This window comes from Natrix helvetica (assembly GCF_964273705.1).
Source record: "Natrix helvetica genome assembly, chromosome: 1".
Classification (NCBI taxonomy): domain Eukaryota; kingdom Metazoa; phylum Chordata; class Lepidosauria; order Squamata; family Natricidae; genus Natrix; species Natrix helvetica.
The window spans coordinates 39611659-39638172 of record NC_138548.1 but is presented as its reverse complement, the minus strand read 5'-3'; the positions used below and the strand labels follow the sequence as shown (position 1 = coordinate 39638172).

The following is a 26514-nucleotide window of genomic DNA, read 5'->3' as shown; positions in this document are numbered from 1 at the left end:
AATACATAGTCATATATAATCAGCATATTAATTCTATTGGTACTTTCAATCAATTTAATACATAGTAATATATAATTCACATGTTAATTCCATTATTACTTTCGGTTAGTTTATATCAACAAGATTTTCTTATTCATTTTTGTGATCTGAGCTTTCTTGGTATTGCCCCTTCTCCCCCCGCCGACAGAGCTCCGGCCCCTCCCGTGTCCTGCATATCCGTTGTAGGATCTTCTGTTTTTTCTAGTATTTTGTTTTTTTCCATAAAGGCCTGTGCCTCTATGGGTGTGTTAATTCTAATTCTTGTCTCCTCCCAGAATATCAACATACCTTCAGGCATCAACCATCTAAACCACACCCCCTTCTGGTACATCTTTTGGCTTCTTGATGCATAACGTGTCCATATCCACTCTTCCGAGAAACGGGAAATATAAGAAGTGTTTTTTTAAAATATATTGGGTAGAGATGGACTTAGCTTGTTTCTGGAACAAGTCAGGATTCCTTAATTGCACTGAATATTAAATAGCTATGAGGAAGATGTCTGCATTTTGTTACCCATGCCTGATTGAAGAGCTTATTATGCCTCTTAATAAGATATAGCTGAGTTTAGCATGTTATGTACATGGCCTTTTAGATCCTGGGCAAAAGTCTAAGCAACAGCTCCTTAAAAAAAATAACGTGGAATAATCCACACAGTGGTGTGGATAAGTGTGCTGTAATGCCTCATCCCACATAATAGCAATTTTAAACAAGTTAGGGAAAGTATATGCAGTATAGTTCTTGAATTGTTGAATTATTTACAAGAATTGTACTTTGTGGTATAATATGGAACAAAAAGAGGCATAAATCATAAAAAGTAAGAACTTTATTATAAATAAGCTGTAATAAAATCATAAATCCATAACAATATTAGCACTATATATCTTGCTACCTAAAGATTTAAATTTAAGGTGATATATCAAAGAAATAGGTAACATTATAGCTGCCTATGCCCTGTTTCTAACAACATACTTTCTAACAGAACTATGTTGCTATTGTCAATGTAGGGCTGATATAACCATGATGATAAATAGACCATCTGTAGATCTTGGTCAGCTGTATGAGCAATTTCTTCCACAATGATGTGCTTGAGTTTCAGTTCTTGCGAATACATATCTAAGAGCTTGACCGAGACTTCATCTGAAAAAGAAATTTTTTAAAATGGTTCTGCATTATGTTTATAACCTATTTTTCTGACACATTTCTCAGCATATTGCAACATAGTACTTGCATAAAATTTGGCTGATCCTGGAATCTAAGTAGATCAGACCTTATTAGCACTTGAATCTTATTACTGCCAAGAAAACTGTGAATACGCCTATGAATTTACTAGACATTCAGCTCAATACATAAGAGTTTAGTATAAAAATTTCGCTATTAATTATTGGATAGAAAAACTATAAATTCTGAAGTTTTGTGCAAGGTTTTATATAATCGATAACTTTGGCTTAAACTGCATCCATCTTGATTTATAATATAGAAAACTGCAGTCAGATGTAATATTCTCCCTACAGAACTAAACTTCAACACATCTGAATGTATTTACTTGCTCATCAGAGATCAGCAAATCATTTAGTCACAGTTAGGGTATTAGACAATTATGAAGGGGAAATTTAAGGAGGATATGATGATGTGAAAATCTAAATTAGTTCTTTGCTCTTTAAGTGACCTTATTCCACAAGATGTAAGTAGATAACTGAACCTGAATTTACTTTCTCAGCAAGTAGAAAGGAGCAATGGCAGGAGCAGAAAAATCACTGAGTTCTGATAGCAGACACTAAGGATTTTTTTAAACTTAAAAATGAAATTGCAGATTTCCAACCAAGAATATGTAATTTTCCCCCTCAGATCATACAAAGTTATAAGGAGAAAAAGTAGTTAGGGCATGTCAAACCTTCAAAAAAAAGCCAAGCCAGGAAATAGGCTCCACAAATTTCACTGGAACTATATTTTATTTTTATTTATTTTATTGACATAAACTACAGTGAAATTACTTCAAAAACCTGACTATGCTTTTCCTTCTATTTGTTATACCTAGGTGAACTAAGATAGAACCTGTTCCAAATTAATCTCTTATGCTTTCTCTTCCCAGGGCTTAATACTTTTGTTTTTGTAATGGTTTCTCCATATTCTCTCCAAGGCACATCTCTGTGGCTTGCTACAATGAGATACCACTTTTAAAACATGACCCAAAGATGATCTGGAATAAATAAGGAAAATCATAATGAGATGCAGAACTAAATCCTGTTTCATCACCACTCCAGAATTTTTTTGGGTCAAAAAGTAGGTAGTCCCTTTTTGGGAGAGGGGGCGGTTTAGAAATCCAAGAAATAAAATAAATAAAATAAATAAATAAAGATGGAGCTCGTTGATGCTGCTTACTTGGATTTTCAACAGCCTTTGGCAAAGTTACTCAGTGAACTCAGCAGAGTTAAGAAGAAGATAAGAAGGTCTTTGGTTTAACGGATTGCTAACTAGTTAAAAATCATCAGATCCTGTCTTAAGCACACTGGACTGCTATTACTAATTAAAAAACAGAAGTAAAAACAGAAATAAATGTCAATTGCCTCAAAAGGGATAGATACAAGAAGTGCAATCCCTTGTTGAACTGCATTGACACTAATGTTTCTAATCTTGGTTAAGGATAGATTACAGTGTAAAGTATTTAGAGTGGTAAAAATTGAAAATCATTGTGAACAGTTCCAGAAGGATTCCTTTAAAAGCACAACTGGTCAATCAAATGGCTTCAGTTTAACCAGTTAAATCTAAGTAAATGTAAAGTAATGTACAGTGGGACAAAACACAGACAGCATCTGTCTGTAGTTGTAAAAAAAAAGACAAATTCTGCTCTAAGGGTCAAAAGAAAAAGGACTGAGATTTAAAATGCCAACACTGTGAGGCTCTTAAGAAATGTATGCATGCCTGATTCTAGAATTATAAGTACAGTTCTGGACTGGTTGGCATATTTTTAAACAAAAAAATATTCAACATCTTTATAATAACTAGGTGAAGAAATAGAAGAAATACATTCATAACATTGGCAGATAACACAAAACTGGTGGGGGGGGGAGACTGCTTTAAAAAGATATTGATAGCTCAGAACACTAGGCCCTTCCTAACAAAAATATTGTTCAGTAGTTAGACAATTAGGCACTCAGATGCAGGAAAAATTAGATGCACATTTACAAGATAGGAAACACCTGGCTTATTATTATTATTGCGACCAATCCGCTCCCACAGGGAGGGACTCCTCCGGGTACCGTCCACTAAGCAGTGTCAACGGGCGGCGCCCAGGAGTAGAGCCTTCTCTGTGATGGGCCCAACCCTCTGGAATGACCTCCCCCCCGATATCAGAACTACTACCGACCTCCGCTCCTTCCGACAGAAACTTAAGACCCACCTGTTCCAATTAGCTGGCCTAGCTGATTTATAGTCCCACTTTCAACCTCCTGGCAAACATCTTATTTTGGGTAGTTTTTAAGAGTAATTTTTAATTTTTATTCGAATTTTAATTTATTATTGTACAGTGCATATCCTACCTCCTCCGTCTATCTATGTATCTATGTATATCTATATTTTTGTATCCACATTGTTTTTAATATGACTGTACACCGCCCCGAGTCCTGTTTAGGAAAGGACGCGGTCTATAAATTAAAGTTATTATTATTATTATTATTATTATTATTATTATTATTATTATTATTATTATTATTATTATTATTATTATTATTAAAGAGTCTGGGAGTTCTGACAGACCAGATTAAGAATGGACCAGCAATGTGCCAAAAGAACAAATGCAGTTTTGGGCTGCATCAACAAAATATAATGCCAAGATAATGGGACGTCATAATACCACACTATGCTGTACTGGTCAGACCATACTGGGAATTCTATATCCAGTTCTCATTGCCACAATTAAAAAAAAGATGCTAAGGAGCTGATAAGAGTGCAAAGAAGAGGAACAAAGTTGCTAAGTTCTACAAAGCACCATTAAAAGAACTGGATTTATTCCCCTTAGCACCTGAAGTAAGACAAGAACAAATGGGTTAAGATTCTATAATCTTAACAGAGAGAAAGATCATCAGTAGAAATAAGGAGGAATTTCCTGATTGTGAGAGCTATAGGAATGGAACAGCTTGGGTGCTCCATCACTGGGGGCATTCAAGAAAAGACTGAATTGCCATTTATCTGGAATGGTGTAAGAATTCTTGCATTGGGTAATAGGCTGGATTAGATGATTTCCAAGGTATCTTCCAACTGTATGACGACAATATATTAAAACTGAAAAAAGTGAAGAGCGCAGAATGAATAAAGTATAGAACATTTTCTGTAAGGAAAGGGCTAGAATGTTTCAGATTCTTTAGCTTGGATAAAGCAAATGAGAGGGAGGAGATAGATATAAAACTGTACATAATATAGACAAATTGGCAGGAAGAGCTTTTTTTTTCTATCTCTTTCAAAATACAATCAAGAATCATTCAATGAAGCTAACCAGAAGGAGATTTGGACATTTGTTTTTGCATTGAGCATAAAGAAATCTACAAATGTCACTACTATGTGATTAAGGGATCTGACTTATAAGCAAGGCCTCTGACTCATTGTTACCATTTTCAAATAAATTGTCCTCATCAAAAAGACAGATTTACTTACGGAAATGAGAAACAGGCCATGTGTGAAATAACGGTGCCTTGGGTTCTGCTGCATGATGGTATGTTTCTAAGTCACAGACCCCTTTAGTTGTTGAACACAGTTTTTCCATTTTCTCATGTATTTTAGCCTAGCAAAATTGAGAACAAGTAAGATTCAACATTTAAGAGGCGAAAGTTCAGTAAACATTTTGAGCAAAATTGCTTGATTTTGGCAGCTAAGAAATTTTGAAAAGTGGGACACAGACAAGGTAAGCAATAGTGACAAAACATAATGTTTCTCTAAGGAAATTTTTAACAGTCACAACCAAACATGGTTTAATAGTTTTGTTTGGCACTTCTGAGTTAATATGCATAGTACACATTAATTTAAAATCTCGCTTATATGCTTAATATCTTTTCAAGTTGCTATCTTGAATAGGCTTAATAAAATAATCAAAAGTTAATATGACAATTTTCTGCAAAGATATACTTCTGTTGACAGGTGAGGAGTATAGACATGCTTCTCAGCACAGATTCTAGTAAGAAGTACCAATTTTTCAAAAGTCCCAAGTAGTTCTGTACAGCACTGCTCCAGTTCCGTGTTATAGTTAAGTGGCCGTCTTTCACTGTCAGAGGGATCCTCATGTTCTATCTCCAAATTGCTGTCTTTAAACCTAATAAATATTTTTAAAATCATTTAGTATTTAAGAAAAATGTCTTCACTATCATTTTACTAATTCTAACAGAGAATCATCTGTTTAATCTCTTGAAGCTTCTGAGTGCATCCTATGACTTTTTTTAAAAATCCACTTTAAATGAAATAATGAGTTTTGCACCAACCCTATCGACAAATTAGTTCAATGTACTTACTGTGTAGCATTTTTGATGTTCGCAATCTTGGTGGCAATAGAAAACCCATTATCATTCAAGGTTTCCCATTTCATCATTAGGTTGTGCCAGTCTGCTGCATTGTCTTTGATTTTTCTTGCACTTATGGACAATACAGGTGTCCTAGGAGTAGAACTACCAGCTAATCAAAACACAAAATTAAAATAATTTTAATCACGTGTTTCTGGGGAGGATGCAGGGGTCGTAACTGTGAAAAATGGACATGTCACGTTTTTTTCAGTGCCGTTGTAACTTCGAACGGTCACTAACTGAACTGGGGGACTACCTGTAGTTACTCCATTCACCCGCTCTTTAAACAGGAAGCCCTCATCGCTCAAAAATACGGCGGTCTTAGCGAAGAAGTCAGAAATCGTCCTCCTACTCCCACCTGCCCCACTCTGAAAAAACTCACCCGACATCTTCCCCCTTCGCCTCAGCGTACAGCGACCCTCTTCCTAAATCCCTCCTCTCGGAAATGCGCTCACGTCCGGTCCCGCCCGGCAAAGAGGCTCCGCGGCTGCCGCGAGTGCTGGCGCTGGGTTTGGTTTCCCAGCGTCGCCAGGCCTGGGAGGGAGCGGCTGCCCGCTTCCCTTGTTGATCATGAGGGGCTCTGGGTCCTACTGAGGTAGGGAGCTTTGCGGCCTAGTCAGGCGAAGCGGGCGGGGAGCGCTGGGTCTCCAAGGGCCGTGTTGCTAAGGTCTCGGGGCTAATGTCTCGAAAGAATTGCTGCCGGGCTCTCTGCTCTCTTAAGCGGCGGCGGCGGCGGAGGAGTTGTCAGTCTCCTTCTCTCTCCTTTAACTGCCTGCTTGGGCGGGGGGCGAGGGGGTTAGATTAGATGACCTACCAAGGTCCCTTCCAACTCTGTTAATCCGTTAACTTCTCAAGAAAGAGGCTGATGGGGTCGCAACTGCCGTAGCTGTTGCAAATCTGCCTCCCCGATAAATGGCTCGTATGCTTGCTGTGGTCGCTGACACTGCACTTGCATCTGCACTTGTTCAAAAGGCTGACATTGGTCTCTTGTTGGAGACTTGCTGCCGTTAAAAACGTGTGGAAGCGGATTTTGCCAGCTATAACTAAAACTAAACGGTGTTTTATTGGCCTACTCTAGAAATGCCCCTCAAAAGCACCCTTCAAGTGCTGGTGAAAATTGGGGGTTCAACACTTTTTGGTTTCAGAAAAGTGCCCATTGAAGTGATGGATTTCCCCTCCATTTTAGCTCCTACCTTTCAAAACCAACACATCATCTATTTACTGTGTTTGCTAATACATTCTTGGTAGATCATTTTTCACTGATCTAAAGTTCTGGCAGGATATTTAACTCACTGTCCTACTTATTCCACATTTTGTGAAAAATCTGTACAACCAAGGTGAATGGAGTTAAAAGTGAATGGAGAGGAGCTGAATTATTGAAACGTTTTGTTGACAATGGTTCCTATTTGTATAAGTTGTGGTCCTACATTTTTAATGAAATTGCATTCTTAAATATTAAAAAACCCTCCAAAATATTAAAATTAAAACTCTCCTTTTGCATACATACAAAATGGACAAATGGTATATCTTGTTAGAGCTGTATTTATGCTTTCCTTGTGAATCGTATTGTAATTTCACCGATTATTAAAGTTCTCAGAAAACTACAGTTGTGGGTCTTTTTGCTCTTGAGGACTCTGGCAAATTATTAAGGAAGGGTACATATAAATATTTTAGATCCATTGAATAAACTGTCTACTTTGGAGGAAGTTGAAAGGAAAGTCTTCTGGAGAGAAGTATCCTACTTTAGAGGAACTGGACTTTTTTTTCTTCCTTTCAATTGTGTCCAATTCTTGGATGCAAGGCATGTAATAGAATAAGTGTGAAGTTGCTTGTAATACAGGATACATAGCTGTTCCAGTAAAAGGTTGAAACTTTTAGGGACATTAAAGGCATTTGTTTGAAAAGAATCTTGTGTCTCTTCTATATTGGAATCTTTTTTTAGAAATATCCATTATAATTATATTTATTATTAACTTGTAATTTTAGAAGGTTTTATATTACTTTGAGAACCAGTTTGGTATATGGTTAAGGCATCATGCTAGAAACTAGGAGGCTGTTAATTCTAGTCCTGTCTGAGGTACAAAGCCAGCTGGGTGACTTTAGGTTTCACTTTCTCTCAGCCCTAGGATTGGGCAACAGCAAGCTAATTCTTTGTCAAGAAAACTGCAGGAACTTTATTTAGCAGACAGTCTGAATTGGACAAAATTTAATGGAAGAAAAAAGTTAACCTTACTTGAAACTATATAAAGCTCTGTTAATTACAATATATCCTTTTAAATTCATCTGTTTTCCCAGTGATAAGAAATCCTGAAATACATTTAATTCCTAAACCAGGAGAGGATTAAACCATTGTTTATTAAATCTTTCAAGCCGTATTGCACAAGGTGACTATCAAGTGAAAATGCATAACTTGACTTATATTAGCATGCAAATATGTAGAGTGAGATATGCCTTCTTTTCAGCAAGGAACAGTATTTTGAACTTTCACTTTCATGTTTTTATAATGGATATTTAATATATATTTACTGCATATATCTGGCTCTAAGACATGCTGACCTCTTCTAATCAAAAGCATGATATTTCAGGAAGTGGGTTGGCAATTTCCAAATATAAATCCTTTGAATTAGAAGCAGTTTGAAGTGCTCAAAACATTTTTCAGGATGAAATTATTCATACTTGGGATGGGATGGTCTAGAAGAGGTTTCTCCTAGTCCAAAGGAAAAGGCACAATGTTCTGGAGTTCTCCAAAAAGTTTCATTCCCAAATTGATAGTTTTGCACATCCCTAGAATTCTATAATATGCGATCTTCAAAATTTGCCTGCTTTTTCATGAGCTGCAAGAGTATATGAAATGTATCTTTTCCAGTCTATAGGTAGTGCGCTGTGTTTACTATGGCATCAGTGATACCATCATTTATCTTCAAGGAGTTTTGCCCCTTGTACTACCTTCTCAATGCCATTCCCACAAAAATCCAAAAAGGATTTCGTTCCATTGTGGTTTACTTGACTGCACTTGACACTAATGAGGATTACATAGCGGTCGGCAGCAGTATTGGCATGCTGTATTTGTACTGCAGGCATTTGAATCAGATGAAAAAATACAATTTTGAGGTAAGAACAAATTTTAATATTGTCCTATCTCTGTCTTTTTGGATGTTTGGTTAACTTAGCATCCATCTCAAAAATAGGTAAACACACAAAGTCCAAATTTCTTTTGAGTAAGTCGCTGTGGTCTTTTAAAAACAAGATTAAAAATTATTTATATTGTAGTTATTGTACTCCATCTCTTTTTAAGTTAACCTGTATTTCATTTACACCCTAAAAAATACTTAAGGCAAACTTGTTCTTTACTGTCTAAATTTATGTTTTCATTCATAAGGTATTCTGTTCATTACTATCACTTCATTTATATAAACTGTTTCTCATAAGCAATTGTTTCTAAAGTAATTGACAGCAATGGAATATATGCTATATCCTTGACTTACAACAGCTTGTTTAGTGACCATTCAAAATTACAATGGCATTTAAAAATGTGACTTATAATAGTTTTTCACAGTTACAATCTTTGCAGTATCCCCTTATTAATGTGATCAAAATTCAGATACTTAACAACTGGTTCATTTTTTTGACAGTTGCAGTGTCCGGGGTCAAATGATCCCCTTTTGCGACTGTCCAACAAGCAAAGTCAGCGGGAAAGCCAGATTTACTTAACAACCATGTTGCTTTCTTATCAACTGTAGTGATTCACTTATCAACTGTGGCAAGAAAAGTCATAAAATGGGTCAAAACTCACTTAACAAATGTGCCACTTAACAACAGAAATTGTGGGCTCCATTGTGATCATAAATCACAATAAATCACAATGTACTACCTGTATTTGGTTTTCCAAAGTCAACTGAGGAGGATGATTGGGGGTATGTGAATTTTAATTGTCCTCTTGTCATAGATATGCGACTTAATGGTGGCTGAATCTTCCAGTGATATTACCTTTTTTGAGAGCACTGGGAATATTAAAATGATTCTTTAGCACATCAAGATTAATACATGCTCTGTAATTCTTTAGAACTTTGTAGCATTTGCTGCACAACTGAGAACAGTGTAGTATATTGAAAACAATTGGGAGAGTAGTTTTGTTCATGCACAGGTTGGAAACAATCTCTGCCTCCAATGAAGACATATTTGCTCTTCTACTGCATCATATCTTTGCAGAGTATGTGATTTCTCATAATGGGATAATAAAATCCTCAGTATCACTAACACATTTTTAAAACACATCTTTTAAAGCCACCCAACTTTTCAGTGACTATGCGTGCACGCACGCACTCACACAGAGTTCTGGTTCTTTGGTTTTCTCTACACACACACACACACACACACACACACACAGCACATTATCTATCTATCTAGCTAGCTAGCTAGCTAGCTAGCTTGCTAGCTATATAGCTGTATAGCTATAGCCATACAGCTATCTATCATCTATCTATGCTGTGTGTGTAGGTACTTACACACACACAGACAGAAAATCAAAGAATTAGAACAGTAGATAATAGAAAAGGAAGATGATCAACCTATGGGAACAGATATAAGAGCCCCTTGCAAAGGATTTCCACAATCTATTGTAGCCTAAAGCTCAGGGAGAGAGCTGGATCTTCAAGGTTCATTTAAAGGACAGTAGCTGTTTGAATCTTGGATCCCATCAGATGACATTGTTTAATAGATGAGCATGCCAACTTTGCTTCATCATGTAAAACGGGGAGAAATAGCTAGAGAGAGATGTCCCTCAAAGAACTAAACCTTAGTCTCTTCCCCTCTTATCAACACTGAGTGGCACTCACCAAGAGGAAAGGAAGATAATCATCATAGCACTTGGGTCTCCCACTACTAAATTCTGGGTAGCTCTGGAAGGATACAATGAAAAATCTAGGATAGTTGCACCAGAGTTCATTAACAAGTGTGATTAGTGCTCTCCCAATGGTATGCTTTAAACTAACTGAAAAGAATCCAGATAATTTATTTCCTCCAGATCTTTTAGAAACTGCAGCCAACCACTTTTCCAACAACACATTCCTGAATGGGAAGTTTAGAGACAGCAAAAAGTGTCCAGATTGTCAAAGACCCTTCTCTAAAATGGGTCTGTATGAATACTAGTGTCTTCAAAAAGCTTGTAAATCATAATTTCTGAACAAGTTCATAATGGAGGAGGTGTTTGCTTCTAAAACTATATAATATTTAAAGGTTAAAACCAACACCTTGAATTGAGTCCAGACAATGGTTTGCAACAAAAGCATTCCTTTCATTATGGTATAATATGTTTATGATTCTATTAATTAAAAACAGATGATAGTAGCAGCAAGCTAAAGTAAAATCTTTGTCAACATTCAGCAGTAACACTTTTCAGATTTTGTAATATTATAACTAATGCAATTGTTCATGTATAAGGTGTGAAAAAATAAATCTGCTGAAGAAATGGAGAAGGGCCTTAAAAATAAATTCATGACGAACTAAACAAACCTCTTAGGAGCAGCACTATAATGCCTAAAATCGAGCAATTTGCAGATATTTTATCCATAATCTTTTCACCCTCACCCAAACATCTGTGACAAACATGTGTCACAAAAGTTCTGAGTCATTAACATGATGACTGCAGTCCACTTTTTATACTTCTAGTTTCATACCTCTTGCTTTAATTAAGCTAGTCATTTGTCAGATCCATATTTTGAGATTCACTTTTTAATTCTTTCTTTTTACACTGATAGTATTTAAACCACGTCCAAGTCCTGATTTAAAAACAGTATCTCCTGACCTGAAACAAGTAAAGTTTATTTCTTCATTTCATAATCATTATTTTGCTTTTTGTTTTATTAGGGGAAGAATGAATCCATTACCATTGTGAAACTCTTAAACTGCTTTGATGATCTTGTTGCAGTGGGAACAGTTTCAGGCAAGATTGCTATTTTTCAGCTTGTTTCTTCATTACCTGGGAGAAACAAACAAGTAAGGACCATATGTGAAGTTTGTGCTAGTCAAGACTTGTTCTTGTTCTTGGAAGTGTGTAATTCCTTAATTAAGACATCTAAAAAAAATCTGATATTTAGTGACTTCAAATACAATAGGTTTTTCAGTTTTCTCTTCTTTCCCCTCCTTTTCTTTCCCCTCCCCTGCTTTCTCCATTAACACATTCAATGACTTTTGGTGTATATGTTAAACCAAAATAGTCAAAGTGAGAAATACCAACTTGCAAACTAGACTAATGAATCAATCCAATGTATATTTCCTCTTGTTTCCCCCTCAGTCTCTTTTATGCAATATATTGATGATACGTGATGTCTTCATTTGCAGCTTCGGAGATTTAATGTGTCTGGTTTTCACAAAAGCAGCATTACAGCCTTGGCATGGAGTCCGAATGGAATGAAGTTATTTTCTGGAGATGACCGAGGGAAAATAGTTTATTCTGCTTTGGATTTAGATCAGGTGAGTAGGTATTTGACTAAAGCATTATTTTCCAAAACTTTGATTCCAAGAATACAAATTCTTGCTGGATAAGATCAAGGATGCATGTAATCTAGCTACTTCTTTCCTCACAGTGGTCACCCTGCTGCCTCTGGAGTGCCAATGAGTAGGACATCTATTACTGAAAGATCTGGGTTGTTGGTTTTTTAAAAGTTGAGTTGTGTCTGATGGTGGTTCTGAGAGGACCATGCATCTCCTTTTGACCAATAGGACAATAGGGAGTGTGGATATTGTTATCTTCTGCCCAGGAGGAAACATTTGGTCACCTTCAACATGGTGACAGATGAATTATGTGAGTTGGGTTCCAGTGAGTGCCAATCATTTTCAATTCTGATTATTTAACGGAGGATTCTGTATCCATGTTCTGCTTTTCTAGGGTCTTTGCAATTCCAGTTTAATATTGGAAGAACCATCTTCAATCGTACAGCTAGATTATAGCCAGAAAGTGCTGTTGATCTCCACTTTACAACGAACTGTACTTTTTTATACTGAAGAAAAATCTGTCAAACAAGTTGGAACTCAATCCAGAAAAACGTAATTATCAAATTTTGGTTTGAAGGAAAATCTATATTTAAAACTCACAGTAATGAGTTGAATTCTTAATAGTGGTAAAATATTTTTCTTTACATTTTAAAAAAATTGTTATTTTAAAAAGGTGCATGATTTCAAGGACTGTTTGCATTTAAAATAGCACACTTAACTTAAAATAGAAGATACTTCTAGCTGTTGTGAATTAGAATGTGTCATTAGCCTTTTTGGGGCTGATGGGCACATTTGAAATTTCAAGAATATGTTGTGGTACTCCCCTTCAGAATGGCTGCTGGGGAATTTATTAATTCACAAATTAATAAATGTAACCAATTATAAAACTCAGATAAACCACAGTAATCCTTCTCACCACCACCCCTCCTTTACCAAAATATCGTATTTGGCAAAGTGAACATTTTTTAAAATTTTCTGTGAATGTTTATGAAATCCATTGAAAGATGATCCATATATTAGAGAATGGCCTTTTGCTTCACAATATGCTATCTTTTTAAATAATAATTTGTTTCACGTAAAAAGTCAGTACATTGATACCAAAAGCAACACACTGAAGGTCCAATCATTTCTTAGTATCCTGAATTATATAGATCTTCTTTTGGTTTTTATATTATTATTCTAAATTGGATTAAAATCTTTTTGCCTTCTTTTTCTAGTCCCCCTTCCCATTTTGGGAAATAGCATCTGTATCTGAACAACTCTTAAGCAATGATTTCATTCTTCACTAAAAATACTCTCCTCATCTCAAACACCTAGTGACAAAAAAGTCTTCCCCATTCTAAAATATGTTTATCTGAACTGATAATTGTTTTGCTTTTACATTTTAGTACAGGCAAATTTGGTGCCTGCTTTATACCTGGGCTGCGTAAGCAAAGTGACCTAATGCTCTTTGCTGCAAGGCCTGGGATTCGCCTTTGGAAATCAGATGTGCATGGGATGGTTCAGGCCACATATCTTTTGAAAGATGTATTTGCTACTGGAATGAAGCCTTTTGAATTATATCCTCGAGTGGACTCCTTTAACAAGAGCAGCTGTAATTTCCCAGAAAGACAGTTTGGACTCATTTCCTGCTTTTCCCAAGAAGGATGGGTCTTGAGCTGGAATGAATATAGCATTTATGTGTTAGATACAGTAAACCAGGTAAGAAAGCCAAGTCGGAATGCAGTCAATTTGTAATTAGTTTCTGAGATAGTTACATGATAGAAAAGAATCGTGTGAAAAATGTTTCGTGCAAAGATTTTGGCTTGTGATTTAATGGCGGTTTTTTGTAACTTGATTTGAAGAAATGTGTTTGCATTGAGCTGCACCATGCAAGGTGCATTTGGTTCTGAAACTAAATTTTGTAGCTCCAAGAAATGAATGCACAATTTTCAATTATTTTCCCTACACAATTAGAATATAAGACTTAAGACTTGAGACTTAATATATGAGAGAAAGCCTTCCTCCTGCATTTCCTCTAACTTTTTAAATCTACTCCCTCAAAATATATAGTATATTGTATCTAATGAGGTGAATGGAATACATGGAAACTAAAAACAAATTAAAGGTGACAGTCTATGAGGCACCACTACTATGAGGCCTGCTGCAGCAAGTTCATATAAAATCAAGTTCATATACCTAGGAATGTATATGAAAACTATCTTATTTTGGGAGGTCACCAGAACTTGCAATTAGAAGTAAATATATTTTTAACTAAAAAAAAAGACTAGCAATTTTCATATTCATATTTCAGATAATATTTATCCATTCCAATTACCCAGATCTATATACAGGTAATCCTGGATGAATGACAGTTCATTCAGTGATCATTGGAAATTAGAATTTCAGTGAACGAATGAAGAGAGTTCTAATCCATGCCCAAAGTTACATGTGATTGTGTCCTGGGGGCTTGGCAACTCATTTGCACTGATGATAGATTGGCAAGTGCCAAAGGATCACGATTTGCAGTCTTCCCTGCTGTCTTCCCCAGAAGGCCAGTAGGGAAGCTGACAGGTTGGGTCACAAGCCACGGCTGCCTGTCTGGTTCCTGGAGGCTGGCTTTTTGAAAATACCTGTATTTTCTGTGTTCACTTGTTTATAAGCCTATCTGCGGATAAGCAGATCCTCAATTTTTTAAACCAAAATATCACAAAAAATGTGAGTTGGCTTATCTGCAGGGTGGGGCATTAAAACTTTGAGGGTCAGCTTACCTATGGATGGGCTTGTACATGAGTATATACGGAAATTTATTATTCCTGATACTGCAGTTGGAAACTGTGTTTTAAACCAGTTCTGCTCACTGCATAGCCAAACTAAAATTTAGACCAGTGATGGCGAACCTTTTTGGCATCAAGTTCCGAAAAGGGAGCACTTCATGTTTGTCTGGACCACAACCAGGAAGAGGAGCTGCCCAGGGGCCATGTGTGCGTCAGAAAATGAATTTTCGGTTATTGCTGCGCATGTGCACATGCCAATCAGCTGGCAAGCACGCTTGCTCAAGCCGGAAAATGGAATACCAGCTCTTTTGGTTCCTGGCACTGTCTCACGCACAAAGGCCAGCTGATCATCGTGTGTGCATGCGCACCAGAAACCCAGAAGAGGAATGGGTGATGCCATGCATTCCAAGTGACATGGCTCTGTGTGCCATAGGTTCACCATCATGGGTTTAGACTGTTTCAACTGAATTTGGGACTCAGAATTAGTGTTGCACAAGTATTTGGTTTAAATTTAAAGCCAGTGATGACGTGGTTGATTGTATAACATTGGTTTTTTTAAAATGCTGTATAAATAAATATAAAAACTCTGAAATAGGAACTGTATTCTTAATGTAATCTTATCATTATTATTTTTTTAACTTTCTTTGTTTTCACAGACCATGATTGGCAGTTTGGAAGGATGTGGTGATATAGTATCTGTGTCCTGTACCGAAAATGAGATATTCCTTTTAAAGGGAGACAGAGATATTATTAGAATCTCAAGCAGGCCTGAAGGATTGGTGTCAATAGGTTTGGATATTAAGTAGTATATATAGTATATGTAACATGATTGTGTCCTGAAAATTCTTGTTCCTGTATTCTTTCATTAGGGGCAGGGTACATACAAAAGAAAAAAAAATTAAAAGAATCATAATATAAAAACTATATTAAAACAACACAAACTATATTCAGTAAAACCACTCAAAAATGGCCATTTCTTAAACCTAACATCAAATGTCAGAGGCAAGGGGCATCCATAAATCTTCATATGCACCTGATTATTAGGAAACAATTCTCCATTAGCTATTGTTGCAAGTGACTAGAGATGGAGATCACTCCCAGAGACAACGCTATTATTGCCACTGTTTCTTCGATTTTCTCAGAAGTAAATGACTTAGTCAGAGGAGAAAGCCTTTTTTACAGTAAAGCATGAATAGATGTTATTTTATTTTTTATATGGTTACCCATCTCATTACAACCATTCCTTTATAATGTTGCCAGATCATATTAAATGTAACTAACAATTAGTTTCTGCCAAGACAAACTAGTTTTTAGAAAATAAAGATTTTCACCTAATCTTTCCATAATATGTTATGGCATTAGAAAGAGTTTGCCTACTGTTCATACTGTATTAGTTCTTAGGTAATCTTTTTATCCAATCTATTTTTCATTACTGTCATATTCATTGTAGGAAAAACATCAGATATTATATAAATAATATAAATGTTTCTCTTATCCAATATTCTTTTTTGGCAATAGCTAGGTGTATATTTCTAGCAAAACCGTAGTAATGTACTTTCCTTCATATTTATTTACATCTATTCCTGTTAACATGACTAGCAAAGTTGTGAAAGATTAATTTATCCTTTTTAAAAACACATCTTACGCTAATGGAAGCAGCAGAATCTATGCATAAACTGTATGTATGTTGTGAGAAGAAGTGCTCATTTGAGGAGGGTGGTATCTCTAGCCACTCATTTTACACTACTTCTAGTTTATAAATCATTCCTGTGTTTCCTTGCTCCTGTAAATTGCCATCTAATATTTATCAATTTGTCACATTTCAGATATGAATTCACAAGCTTGGACCAGCTTGGAATCTGATTTGAGCCCAAAATTAGAAAGACCACATTTAGTAATTGCTTCAGTCTCATGTGATCCCTCTCCAGAAGCAAACCCAAAATCAAGTAACTTCTCTTCACCCCAAACACCTAGTGACAACAATGGCTTTGTAGGAAGAGCTGACCAGGAAGTAGCATTGATAGCACAGAAAATTCGCTCACAGAGCTTTGATGGACTAGGGGACTTGAGCACTGACCCAAGAAGGAGAGGCTACTCTGTAGTCAGTGAATCAAGAAGCAGGAGCAGCTCTATGAATTCTGTGGACAGTGGCTCCAGTTCCTTGACCATTGGGGATCAAACGTCATCAGAAATACAGAGAGTGGATCAACAAATTTCCCAAAGGTTGAGCCTGATCAGCTCAGACGATTTCAACCAGGAACTGATTATAAAACCAATCAAAGTGAAAAAGAAGAAAAAGAAAAAGCCAGGTAAATGCTTAATGAGAAAGACTAATTGTTACATTCCTATTTTTTTCCATTTGTAATTTGTTCTGTAAAATTCCAGTTGGATCTAATAGCATGTCACAGGAGCAATGAGTTATAAAATTAACACTACTTTTTATCATTGTTAATCTACATATCTCAGAATGAATTAATTTATACATTTGTTATGAATAGGATAAGAGTTTGGCTGTAAACTTGTTTTTTAGATGCTGGCATATGGTGCTGAGACTATTTTGATTCAGATTACACTTGTCATTTGCACAGGTAATTCTGTCTTAATTGGGTAGTAAATTTTATACCTGATTAGGTTTTTTTAGACTCCTGGCTTTAGTTGGCCTTTTGTTCCATGGGATCTGAACAACTGAGTCAATATTTTTTTAAAGCAGAAGGATGAAATGTGAATGTTCCAATTTCAAATGTGGATTCAAATGTTGGATTTTATGTTTTATTCCTACTGTTGGAAATTGTCATAGCAGAAAGCAGCCATTTTGTAACCCTTCAGATCTCCCAAAATCCTTCACATGTGTTATCTTCTAAACCTAAAACAGTCTTGGGCAGGTAGATCAATGATGTTACTATTTTATAGTGCATGAAACAAGGTGATACAAATTTCCTACTTAATTTATGATAAAATAAAGTAGTTTTCTGATTCAGGGCTCAGTCTCTTAGGTACAACAATATATTAGTTAGGTTTATGCTAAAATTGCAATCAGGAGTATCATGTTTAGTGACAAAATGTGTGTTCTCTTTATAAAAGAATTCAGGTTTAATTCCCAGCATCTTCAGCTAAATAAGCTTTAAAAAACAGAGTTGAAGAATACCTTCTTGCATGAAACTCTGAATAAAATTTCCACTAGAGAGTGTTCATAAAATACTTTAAGGCACTCCCAATTCAGAGCCTTCCACCTTTATGAGACCACAACGCCTAATATTCCTACCCAGGGCAGCAGTTGTATGGGCACCATACTAGAAAAAAGGTCTTTCTGTTATTGCTAGTGTTCAGGTAGGCAGTTTAGTCTACTGAATCACTCAGGGTAAAAGCAGAATGAAGTATAATTTCAAATTTTTATTTTGTGATATTTGGCTCTTAATAAACTTCTCCTTTCCTTCCTTTAACTTCTCTTACCTCCACCTTTTCCATCTGCATTTGGATTTAGAAAATGGCACCAGGAGAAATCCTACTTCTCTAGAAAGCACACCCTCTTATGAACAACAAGCCTTCACTGATAGTTTCCAGATCCTAAATGTGAAATCGTGCTCCATTAGTTCTAGCCTCCAAGGCAGCACCACAGACTGCTTAAGCATCTGTTCCACAGAACAGGAAAGTGTGTTCAGTATGGAAACACAAAACGATACTGAAACATTCAGTGTACTTCAGTCTCTGGAGTCGATAGTTGCTCTAACCCCTGATGACAACAAGGACACACTAGAACTGCTAAATAATCTTTCTAATTGTGAGAATGAAGAAGATGTATCGCCTGTTACAAATTCCTCCTTGCTTGTTGTGGAAAATAAAATGGGTAGTGATCTTAGTGAACACAACTGGAACCCTCTGTCTGAAGAAATAGAAACCAGCCCAAAACAGATATTCCCAAATGAAGACCATTTCCCTCTCCTACGTAAAATGGAATGCACTTTAGATGAATTACACCTGCCGGATACTTCAGCTTCCCTAGAAAAGGCCAACTCTGCAAAAGGAACATCTGTAAATAGGGACACTCCTTTTTGCACTGATAAATTGTTTGTTCAGAGTGAAATTGTTGAGGTAATGGAGCAGCAACCATCTTTACGATCCACAGTCCCTGGGAATCCTGAGCATTATCATGCTGTTTCTGAAAAAGAAAGAAATCCTCAAGAAGGGATGCTAACTGGACAGGATTTCAAAGACGGAGTCATCACTGACTATGCCAGTGAATGGATGAGTAACTCTCACAGTGCTAGAGCTGAGCGATACGCATCAAGTGATGAAGAGGATATCTATGGACATGGCTTGATTCATTCGTCTTCAGAGACAAATGTGACAGAAATGGGAGCTTGCCATCTTCCACGGGATAAAGTCAGGTCAAACGTTGAGAAGGAGATGCTTTCAAAATCTGATCAGGTATATTCTTGGGAATACCATTGTGACATGTCTCTCTAACCTGACTGCAACACACCTGCATTACCTTTTCCTTCAGTTTCCAGACACTTGTTGAGCACCTTTCCACATTCATATTGTACTCCTGCAGCCAGAAGTGTTGCTTTTGAAAATAATCTGAAATATTGCCAGAGAAATAGGAAAGCCTTTCTTTATGAATTGAGTTCCACGTGTGTTTTTAAAATTTAATGAATGACTATATTTTTTACATCTTTTTATTCCATTTTTTTTTCAGCTGACAGGCATATTTGAAGTGTTGAAAGCAGGTGGTGAAAGACTCATTTTTACTAGAAAGCAAACTGGGAAAGTTGTGCCTTACATCCCCTCCAGAATTGTTACTGTCTTTTTTTCTGAGTAGGGGGCACACATCCAAATGAGTTACTATGCTGCAGATACTCATCATTTTATTGTCTAAGAATCCTAGAGAAAGCAAACTTTCTTGGAAATGATGATACTGGAGGCTGACACTTTACTTTCAACACGCCAGATTCCCATTTAATTAATTGAATTGAAAGTGTATTAAAATTAGGAGAGCAGGGGATCTGAAAACAGACAGGAATTTTCATGGGCATGCTGTTTCCCATGGGTATCGCAATACGTATCTCTGTTTAAAATAATCAGAACTAGTCTTTGATGTATTGCTGAGTGGTTTACTGGTAAACTAAATGAGTATTGTTTCACAAAAAACTGCATTTTAAAAAAATTGCAATCAGAATCTCAGGAACAGGAGAATTACTTTTGTTAAGGACCAGGAAAGAGAATGACAGAGATGGTGACAGTTTGTTCACAAACAATTCTCTTCTTCTCTTGGCTATTTAAAAGTATTAACTTAATCCATTATTGTGCCATAATTTTACTAGAATACAGGTAGTCCTCAACTTACAGCAGTTCAGTTAGTGATAGTTCGAAGATACAACGGCATGGAGTAAAGTGACTTATGGCCATTTTTTCACACTTACAACCATGGCCGCATTCCCATGATCACGTGATCAAAATTCAGACACTTGGCAACTGACTCATATTTAGGATGGTTGCAGTATCACAGGGTCATGTGATCACTTTTTGTGACCTTATGACAAGCGAGGAAGCCAGATCTACTTAACAACCATGTTACTAACTTAACAATTGCAGTGATTCCGTTAACAACAATGGCAAGACATGTCATAAAATGGGGCAAAATTCACTTAACAACGATCTTGCTTAGCAACAGAAATTTTGGGCTCAATTGTGGTGGTAAGTTAAAAACTACCTACATCTATTTTTCTGGCTCACTATTTCATTGAGTTTTTCAGAATTTTCTCACAATCATCAAACTGAATTCAGAATTGAGAATATTGTATAAGCTATGACTTTGGAGTTGATGATGGAGTTGACGATAAACCTTGGAAATTCACCCCGAATAAATTGATCACCCATTGCTAGAGATATTTAAACTTCCTGTTTTGCAACCATCACCCAATAATCTTTATGAAACATTAAAACATACATTTGTCAAATACACTAAAAACACAAATCCGTATATAATTTCAAGATTAGGCAGCTTCATATATAATGAAGATACCTTATGCTTATTCTAACTCTTCAGTCTTTAGTTTGCAGAAAGCTGGATGGGATATGCAGGTCCTGGCTATGGAATACTGAGCCTAGTTGTCTCCGATAAATACATTTGGTGCTTGGATTACAAAGGTAGCCTGTATTGTAGTGCATTACCCAGCGCTGGGTTGCGTTGGCAGAAATTTGAAGATAACGTCCAGCAGGTGGCAGTCTCTCCTTCAGGTTAGTTAGATTTGCATTTTTAGCCTATTCTTCCTAGGGTACAAAAATGGTTTGAGTGCATTTATTTGTTCAATTGTTATGGGTACATCAAAATATTGCAGACTCTGTAGGAATGGATTTCAAACCATCTTTTGTAGAAATGTCATTTCTTCTCATTGCCCACAAAAAGAAGTGAAGTAATAGAAAGGTATATATTCTAGTGTTTTTATCAACAACTTATTCTGTAACATTTTGATTCCTGGTCCTGAAAATGTTGAGTTACATCTGTATAAACTGCCTTTATACCTCCTTTTACATCTGATTGTTGTGGTTTTGACCTTGAGGTTTTTCCACCCCTTAAATCCATAACCAAAGCTAGGATACTATGTATGTTAACAGTGTTTTTCTTTCTGTCCATGATCAATCAAGAAATAAATCAGGAGCAATCATTTTTCCTTTGTCCTCTCTGAGTAAATCTGTTATGTCCATGTCTCAGCATTTTCCTCAGCTTTCAGGCTTTCCTAAGGAGCCATGTTTGGCTAGTACTCTAGGTCTATTTTGTACTTCTGATTTGACAAATACTGTATCAACTTCCTAATCATTGAAGTCAGTGCCATCAGGTAGAGAAACTTAAGTCTCTTTCTTTTATGAGAGGTCTGTTTATTACCAAAGAAACTCTGTAACTGTCTTAGGTGATTGCTTGAACAAATTATTCCCTATGTAGAAGTAGCTATTCACTCAGCTACAATAGATACAATGATTCTATTGTAGGATCACCACATTCCTGAAAAGATTGCTTATTTCTAATCTTTACATTTTATTTGCATGTAAAAAAAGAACCAAAAGGGCAGTGCTTTAGCCTTGCAGTTTAAAAAGCATGACATAAATGAAAAATGACTTAGAGGAGCAAGGAATACGGTACTACATGATTTATAGATTACTTCTTTATATTATTATATTTGACTTTCCTTGACACTGGATTTTGGAAATAAGAATGGCCAGAGTGATGTTGTACAGTGGTTGTCCTATAAAGAATGCTTGCAGGATGATTTTATTCATTGGCCTGACACTTGAGAAGAAAGCTTACCTTGAGCTGGCATTTTTCATGTTTTGAGTTGGATTTTTTAAAAAATACAACTACCTTGTGACTGCTCCTCTAACGAACTTAACCATGTAAGTGTCCTTCATAAATTACTGCATTCCACAGTAATGCATGGGGTGTCATTTCCATACTCCCATCTCCTTGTCCCCACCACCATGGTGGTCAGACCATCCCCAGGTTGATGAAGATTGTCTTAGACTTTAAAATAGCTGCTGCTAGCAAAGGAGAAATTAATTAGATTTAAAGGTGATCTCTTGTGAATAATTTTATTTATGTGAGGTTTCTTTCATAGGGACTCTTTTATGGAAGATTGAGCAAAAAACCAATAAAGCTTTTGCCTGTGGCAAAGTAACCATTAGAGGAAAACGTCACTGGTATGAAGCTTTACCTCAAGCAGCATTTGTATCCTTGAGTGACGACACAGCCTGGATAATCCGAACAAATGGTGATCTGTATCTACAGACAGGTACTTAAACTAGTTTTTATTTTTCTTCTGGAATTACCTGTTTACTAAATTACATTATGAGAGAATCCTTCAAAAATGAGTGAAGGTTTTTCAATGAAAATTCCAAGCAAGCAAATAGACAATTTTTCTTGAAAGAATTTTTGTTGCCATCATGAAACTTCTCCTATAATGAGTTTATTACACTTGTGAAGTCCAGTTGCAATTCTGTTACGATGTGAGAGCTAAGTTGTGTTCATTTGTACTACAACCTAAAACATTCTACGCAATGTTGTTACAGATTAATGCAAAAAATATTAATGCTAATAAAGGTGTTCCCTGAAAGAGTGTTTTGAAAACCAAATAGACATTATTAACTGCCTGATGCTGTTTGATTTAACTATGTCAAATAGTTTTAGTTTAAAATCTTCTTAGGTTTATTGACTTGAAATGTCAATAGGAGTCCTTCAAAAATGTTTTGTCTGCCAAATGACTGATCCAACAAAGGTTTTTGTTGAAGGGCAAGAGAGAGCATTATTTATTTATTTAGGAAAATGTTTAAACTGCCTTAGTATTAAATAACAATACGTAAAAATCAATGGTTTTGAATCAACCTACTTGCCACACAGTGCTGTAAGATTCCCTTACCTAGTAGACTGGTTTTCCGGCAACATACAAAGGGGAATCAGTAAAAGTTTCTTCCCTGCATACAGTTAACAGGGTTTCATTCTCAGCAAGCCAGGAACTAGTCAGTATTCATGCTGCTGTGTCATTCTAACGAGCAAGCAAATACATGGAAGCATCTATTTGTGTTCACAGTTTTCATGCTTTGATGATACGTAATTCAGCAGTGGAAGGAATTTGTGCCTGAGTGGGCAGCTGTAGAAATAGAAATTATAAATAAATAAATAGCGTCAGCCTCAATAGGGAAAGTAATTTCTTCGTTAGTGATAATTTTTTATTTCTAATCAGTAAGAGAAAAGCCATCCAGTTGTTAAATACAAAGCTCTCTTTGTATTTAACACCAGAATGATTTTTCTCTTATTAATTAGAAAAAAATATTCTAACATTTTTAGAATTTCAAAACATAGGTGTTGATTACTATTTTGTATTTACTTGTGTACTTTTTTACAATGAAAAATATGATTGTAATGACTGAATAGCTGGCCTTTTTTTGTGAGCTACTACTGGTTCTCACAGCAAGTATTTTGATTTGTTATACAGTATGTTTTTGTCCTGCAGGAATTCTTAGATGTCTGGCCAACTATGCCTCCCCTCTCCCTGAGAAATCAAATCTCACTGTTGGAAGCTCTACTAAAGATTGTAATGAAATTTAGGAGGAGGGGATTATATATTTTGACCTGCTGTGGCAGTACATATGTGCTCCAGTAATTATACAGGGTCTAATATTTGATCACATACAGTGGCCAAATTCAGTGGCAAAATATTTCCAGATCTTAGCCCTACCCAAGTGTAAAATCTTTTATTCCTGCTGCTTAGAAGTGTATAACCATGCTAATAGGAATAGTCATAGTTGCTTTGCTGCTTTCTCTACACCATTTAAAAATTATTATATAGACATAGGTATAACATGTGTATGCATTTGTATAGAAATACATTTGATAAGTATGCTTTCAACAGAGCATGATATATCCATATTTGGGAAAAAGCACATTGAAGAGGAACCTAGGAATTTAAGGTTAGGGCTTTATAAATATAGGTACTGCATTTTAACCCTGGCTAAAACCATGGTTCCTTGCTTGTAAATGGTCATTATAAAGGTATTAGTTTTATTCTGCAATACTTTCCCATTAGATTGATTCTCAAACAATCAAGTAACTGAATGAACTTGGTAACAATTGAAAAGAATTATTGCTACACACAGAGAGAAATATGTTAAAGGTATAGGGTATAGGTCAAACATAATAATTTCAAAGGCAGCTCTATCTTTCTAATTACCATATTTTTGTTCCATAAGCCCCCCCCCCCCAAGTGCGTGGAAACGGTGACAGCCCTTTGGTGAATAGCAGCCGGGCTGCGGTGCCGGGGTCCTTTTACAGAGTTGAACCCCACCTCTTCTGTCTTTGTCATTACCCGCCTCTTCTGTCACTTTTCCGCAGTGCAGGAGTCAATAGGCAGAGCTGGCACATAAGAGGACACCTATCAGAATTTTTTTTTCTTGTTTCCCTCCTCTAAATCTTGGTGCATCTTACGGTCCGGTGCATCTTATGGAGCGAAAAATATGGTAGATTATAAATTATATAGAAAGGAAATAAAACTAAACTCAAAAACTAAAAAATTGACGCATGTATTGCTTTTCTGTATTTTACTTGAAGGCCTCAGTGTGGATCGTCCCTGTGCCAGGGCAGTAAAAGTAGACTGTCCGTATCAACTATCACAGATTACAGCCAGAAATAATATAATTTGGGCATTAACGGAGCAGCGTGTGCTTCTCTTTCGTGAAGGTGTAAGCAGTTTCTGTCCTGAAGGAGAGCAGTGGAAATGTGATATCATAAGGTAAACAGTCTCTAAACAGTAGGCATGTCCTGTAATAGTTCTTGATTTTGCAAGGACCAGCGTTTTCATCATCTTAGTTTGGACTTGCATGTGTTTAGACAACATATTGCATCACATGAGAATAGAGTTTCCCAACCAGGGCATCAGGTTTTATTGATTTTTTTTTGAGGGGGGGTTAAATGGTAAATGTTTTGAAACTTGGAAAAAGAAGGAAAGTATGCCCATTGAGTTATACAATTTACAATATATGTTTTTCATCTTACACAATTATTATTATATTTTAATAATTAGAATTGCAAATATATTTTAGACTTCTAGATCCAGATAATTTTATTCATTCGCTTGTTTAAAGAACTTATGAATGCCTATCTCACATAGAGCTTCTGTGTTGGCTCCCAACAACCAATAAAAAAGTGGAATAAAAATAGAACAACCCTTCCACCAGGCACCAAACTAAACAAATTCTTGACCTGATTGTTTAGGCCTTCTGTGAATGAGCAGTTCTGATCCAAGGAAAGCCAGAATCTTACCTGTCTAAATTATTCATGATTGGCTGCTAACAGTTGTATAATTGGTTATGCTATTAGATTATGCTATTATGATTTGAGCAGTTTGATTAGCTTTTTAGATTATATTTAAATTTAGCAGTATTTAATTTGCACTAAGGGTTTGGATAGCTTTAAAATGAGCAGTGGCATGATCAAGTAATAATCATTGTTATAGTTGATTGATATCAGTGGAATATAAGTGTCAGTTTTCTTCAGTAAAATGTATCTGTAAATATTAAATTGTGCCCAGTGGCTAAAATAATAAATTATACCATACCATTTTCAATTTAATATATTGAATTTTGACTACCGTATTTTTCAGAGCATAAGACACACCTTTTTTCCTAAAAAAGGCTGAAAATCTGGGGCGTCTTATACATTGAATACAACATTTTTTTGCCTCCCGAAGCCCCGCCCCCTTCACCAAAATGGCGGTGCATAGCCTTACGGAGGCTTTCAGAGAACTCCTGGGGGCTGGGGAGGGCAGAAATGAGCAGAAAATGGGCCGTTTTTTGCCCCCCGCAGCAGCATTCTATAAGCCTCCATAAGGCTATGCATGCAATTTTTTTTGACAAAAACCGAGCCCGTTTACATGAAAAATGGGCTGTTTTGGGGAGGTTTGCAGAGTGCAAAAACTTTTTTCCCCCCTTTCTTTTGGAAAGCTCTTTAGTTAGAGTGATTGATGAGAATTAGATTGATCAAGTGCTTTGCCAGAAGAAACAAGTCTTAGGTGCTGTAGGTTGTCAGTGATTTCCTTCTCCAGCACATGGATAAATATGTGTGGAAACATTTTCCTACCTACCTACTCTCTCTCTCCCTACTTACTTACTGTATTTCTCTCTCTCTCTATCCCTCTACC

The 26514-nt window shown here is 36.2% G+C and overlaps 2 protein-coding genes across 2 annotated transcripts in view; one reads left to right on the top strand and one right to left on the bottom strand.

Annotated features, from left to right (window-relative positions):
- Positions 1–839: 839 nt before the first annotated feature.
- Positions 840–6104, bottom strand: CINP (cyclin dependent kinase 2 interacting protein). Its single transcript, XM_081937990.1, has 5 exons — positions 5965–6104; positions 5535–5694; positions 5215–5338; positions 4687–4813; positions 840–1176 (listed from the first exon to the last, which is right to left on the bottom strand). Exons 1-5 carry the CDS (start codon positions 5969–5971, stop codon positions 974–976), a joined length of 621 nt encoding a protein of 206 aa, XP_081794116.1. The 5' UTR covers positions 5972–6104; the 3' UTR covers positions 840–973.
- Positions 6037–26514, top strand: part of TECPR2 (tectonin beta-propeller repeat containing 2) — a 42907-nt gene continuing 22429 nt past the window's right edge. The window contains exons 1-12 of the mRNA XM_081937991.1: positions 6037–6177; positions 8449–8693; positions 11448–11576; positions 11922–12053; positions 12469–12626; positions 13463–13775; positions 15487–15619; positions 16657–17139; positions 18312–19255; positions 20884–21067; positions 22441–22614; positions 24927–25107. Coding sequence (XP_081794117.1) covers positions 8475–8693; positions 11448–11576; positions 11922–12053; positions 12469–12626; positions 13463–13775; positions 15487–15619; positions 16657–17139; positions 18312–19255; positions 20884–21067; positions 22441–22614; positions 24927–25107 — 3050 coding nt within the window. The 5' untranslated portion in view covers positions 6037–6177; positions 8449–8474. The remainder of the gene's footprint in view (positions 6178–8448; positions 8694–11447; positions 11577–11921; positions 12054–12468; positions 12627–13462; positions 13776–15486; positions 15620–16656; positions 17140–18311; positions 19256–20883; positions 21068–22440; positions 22615–24926; positions 25108–26514) is intronic.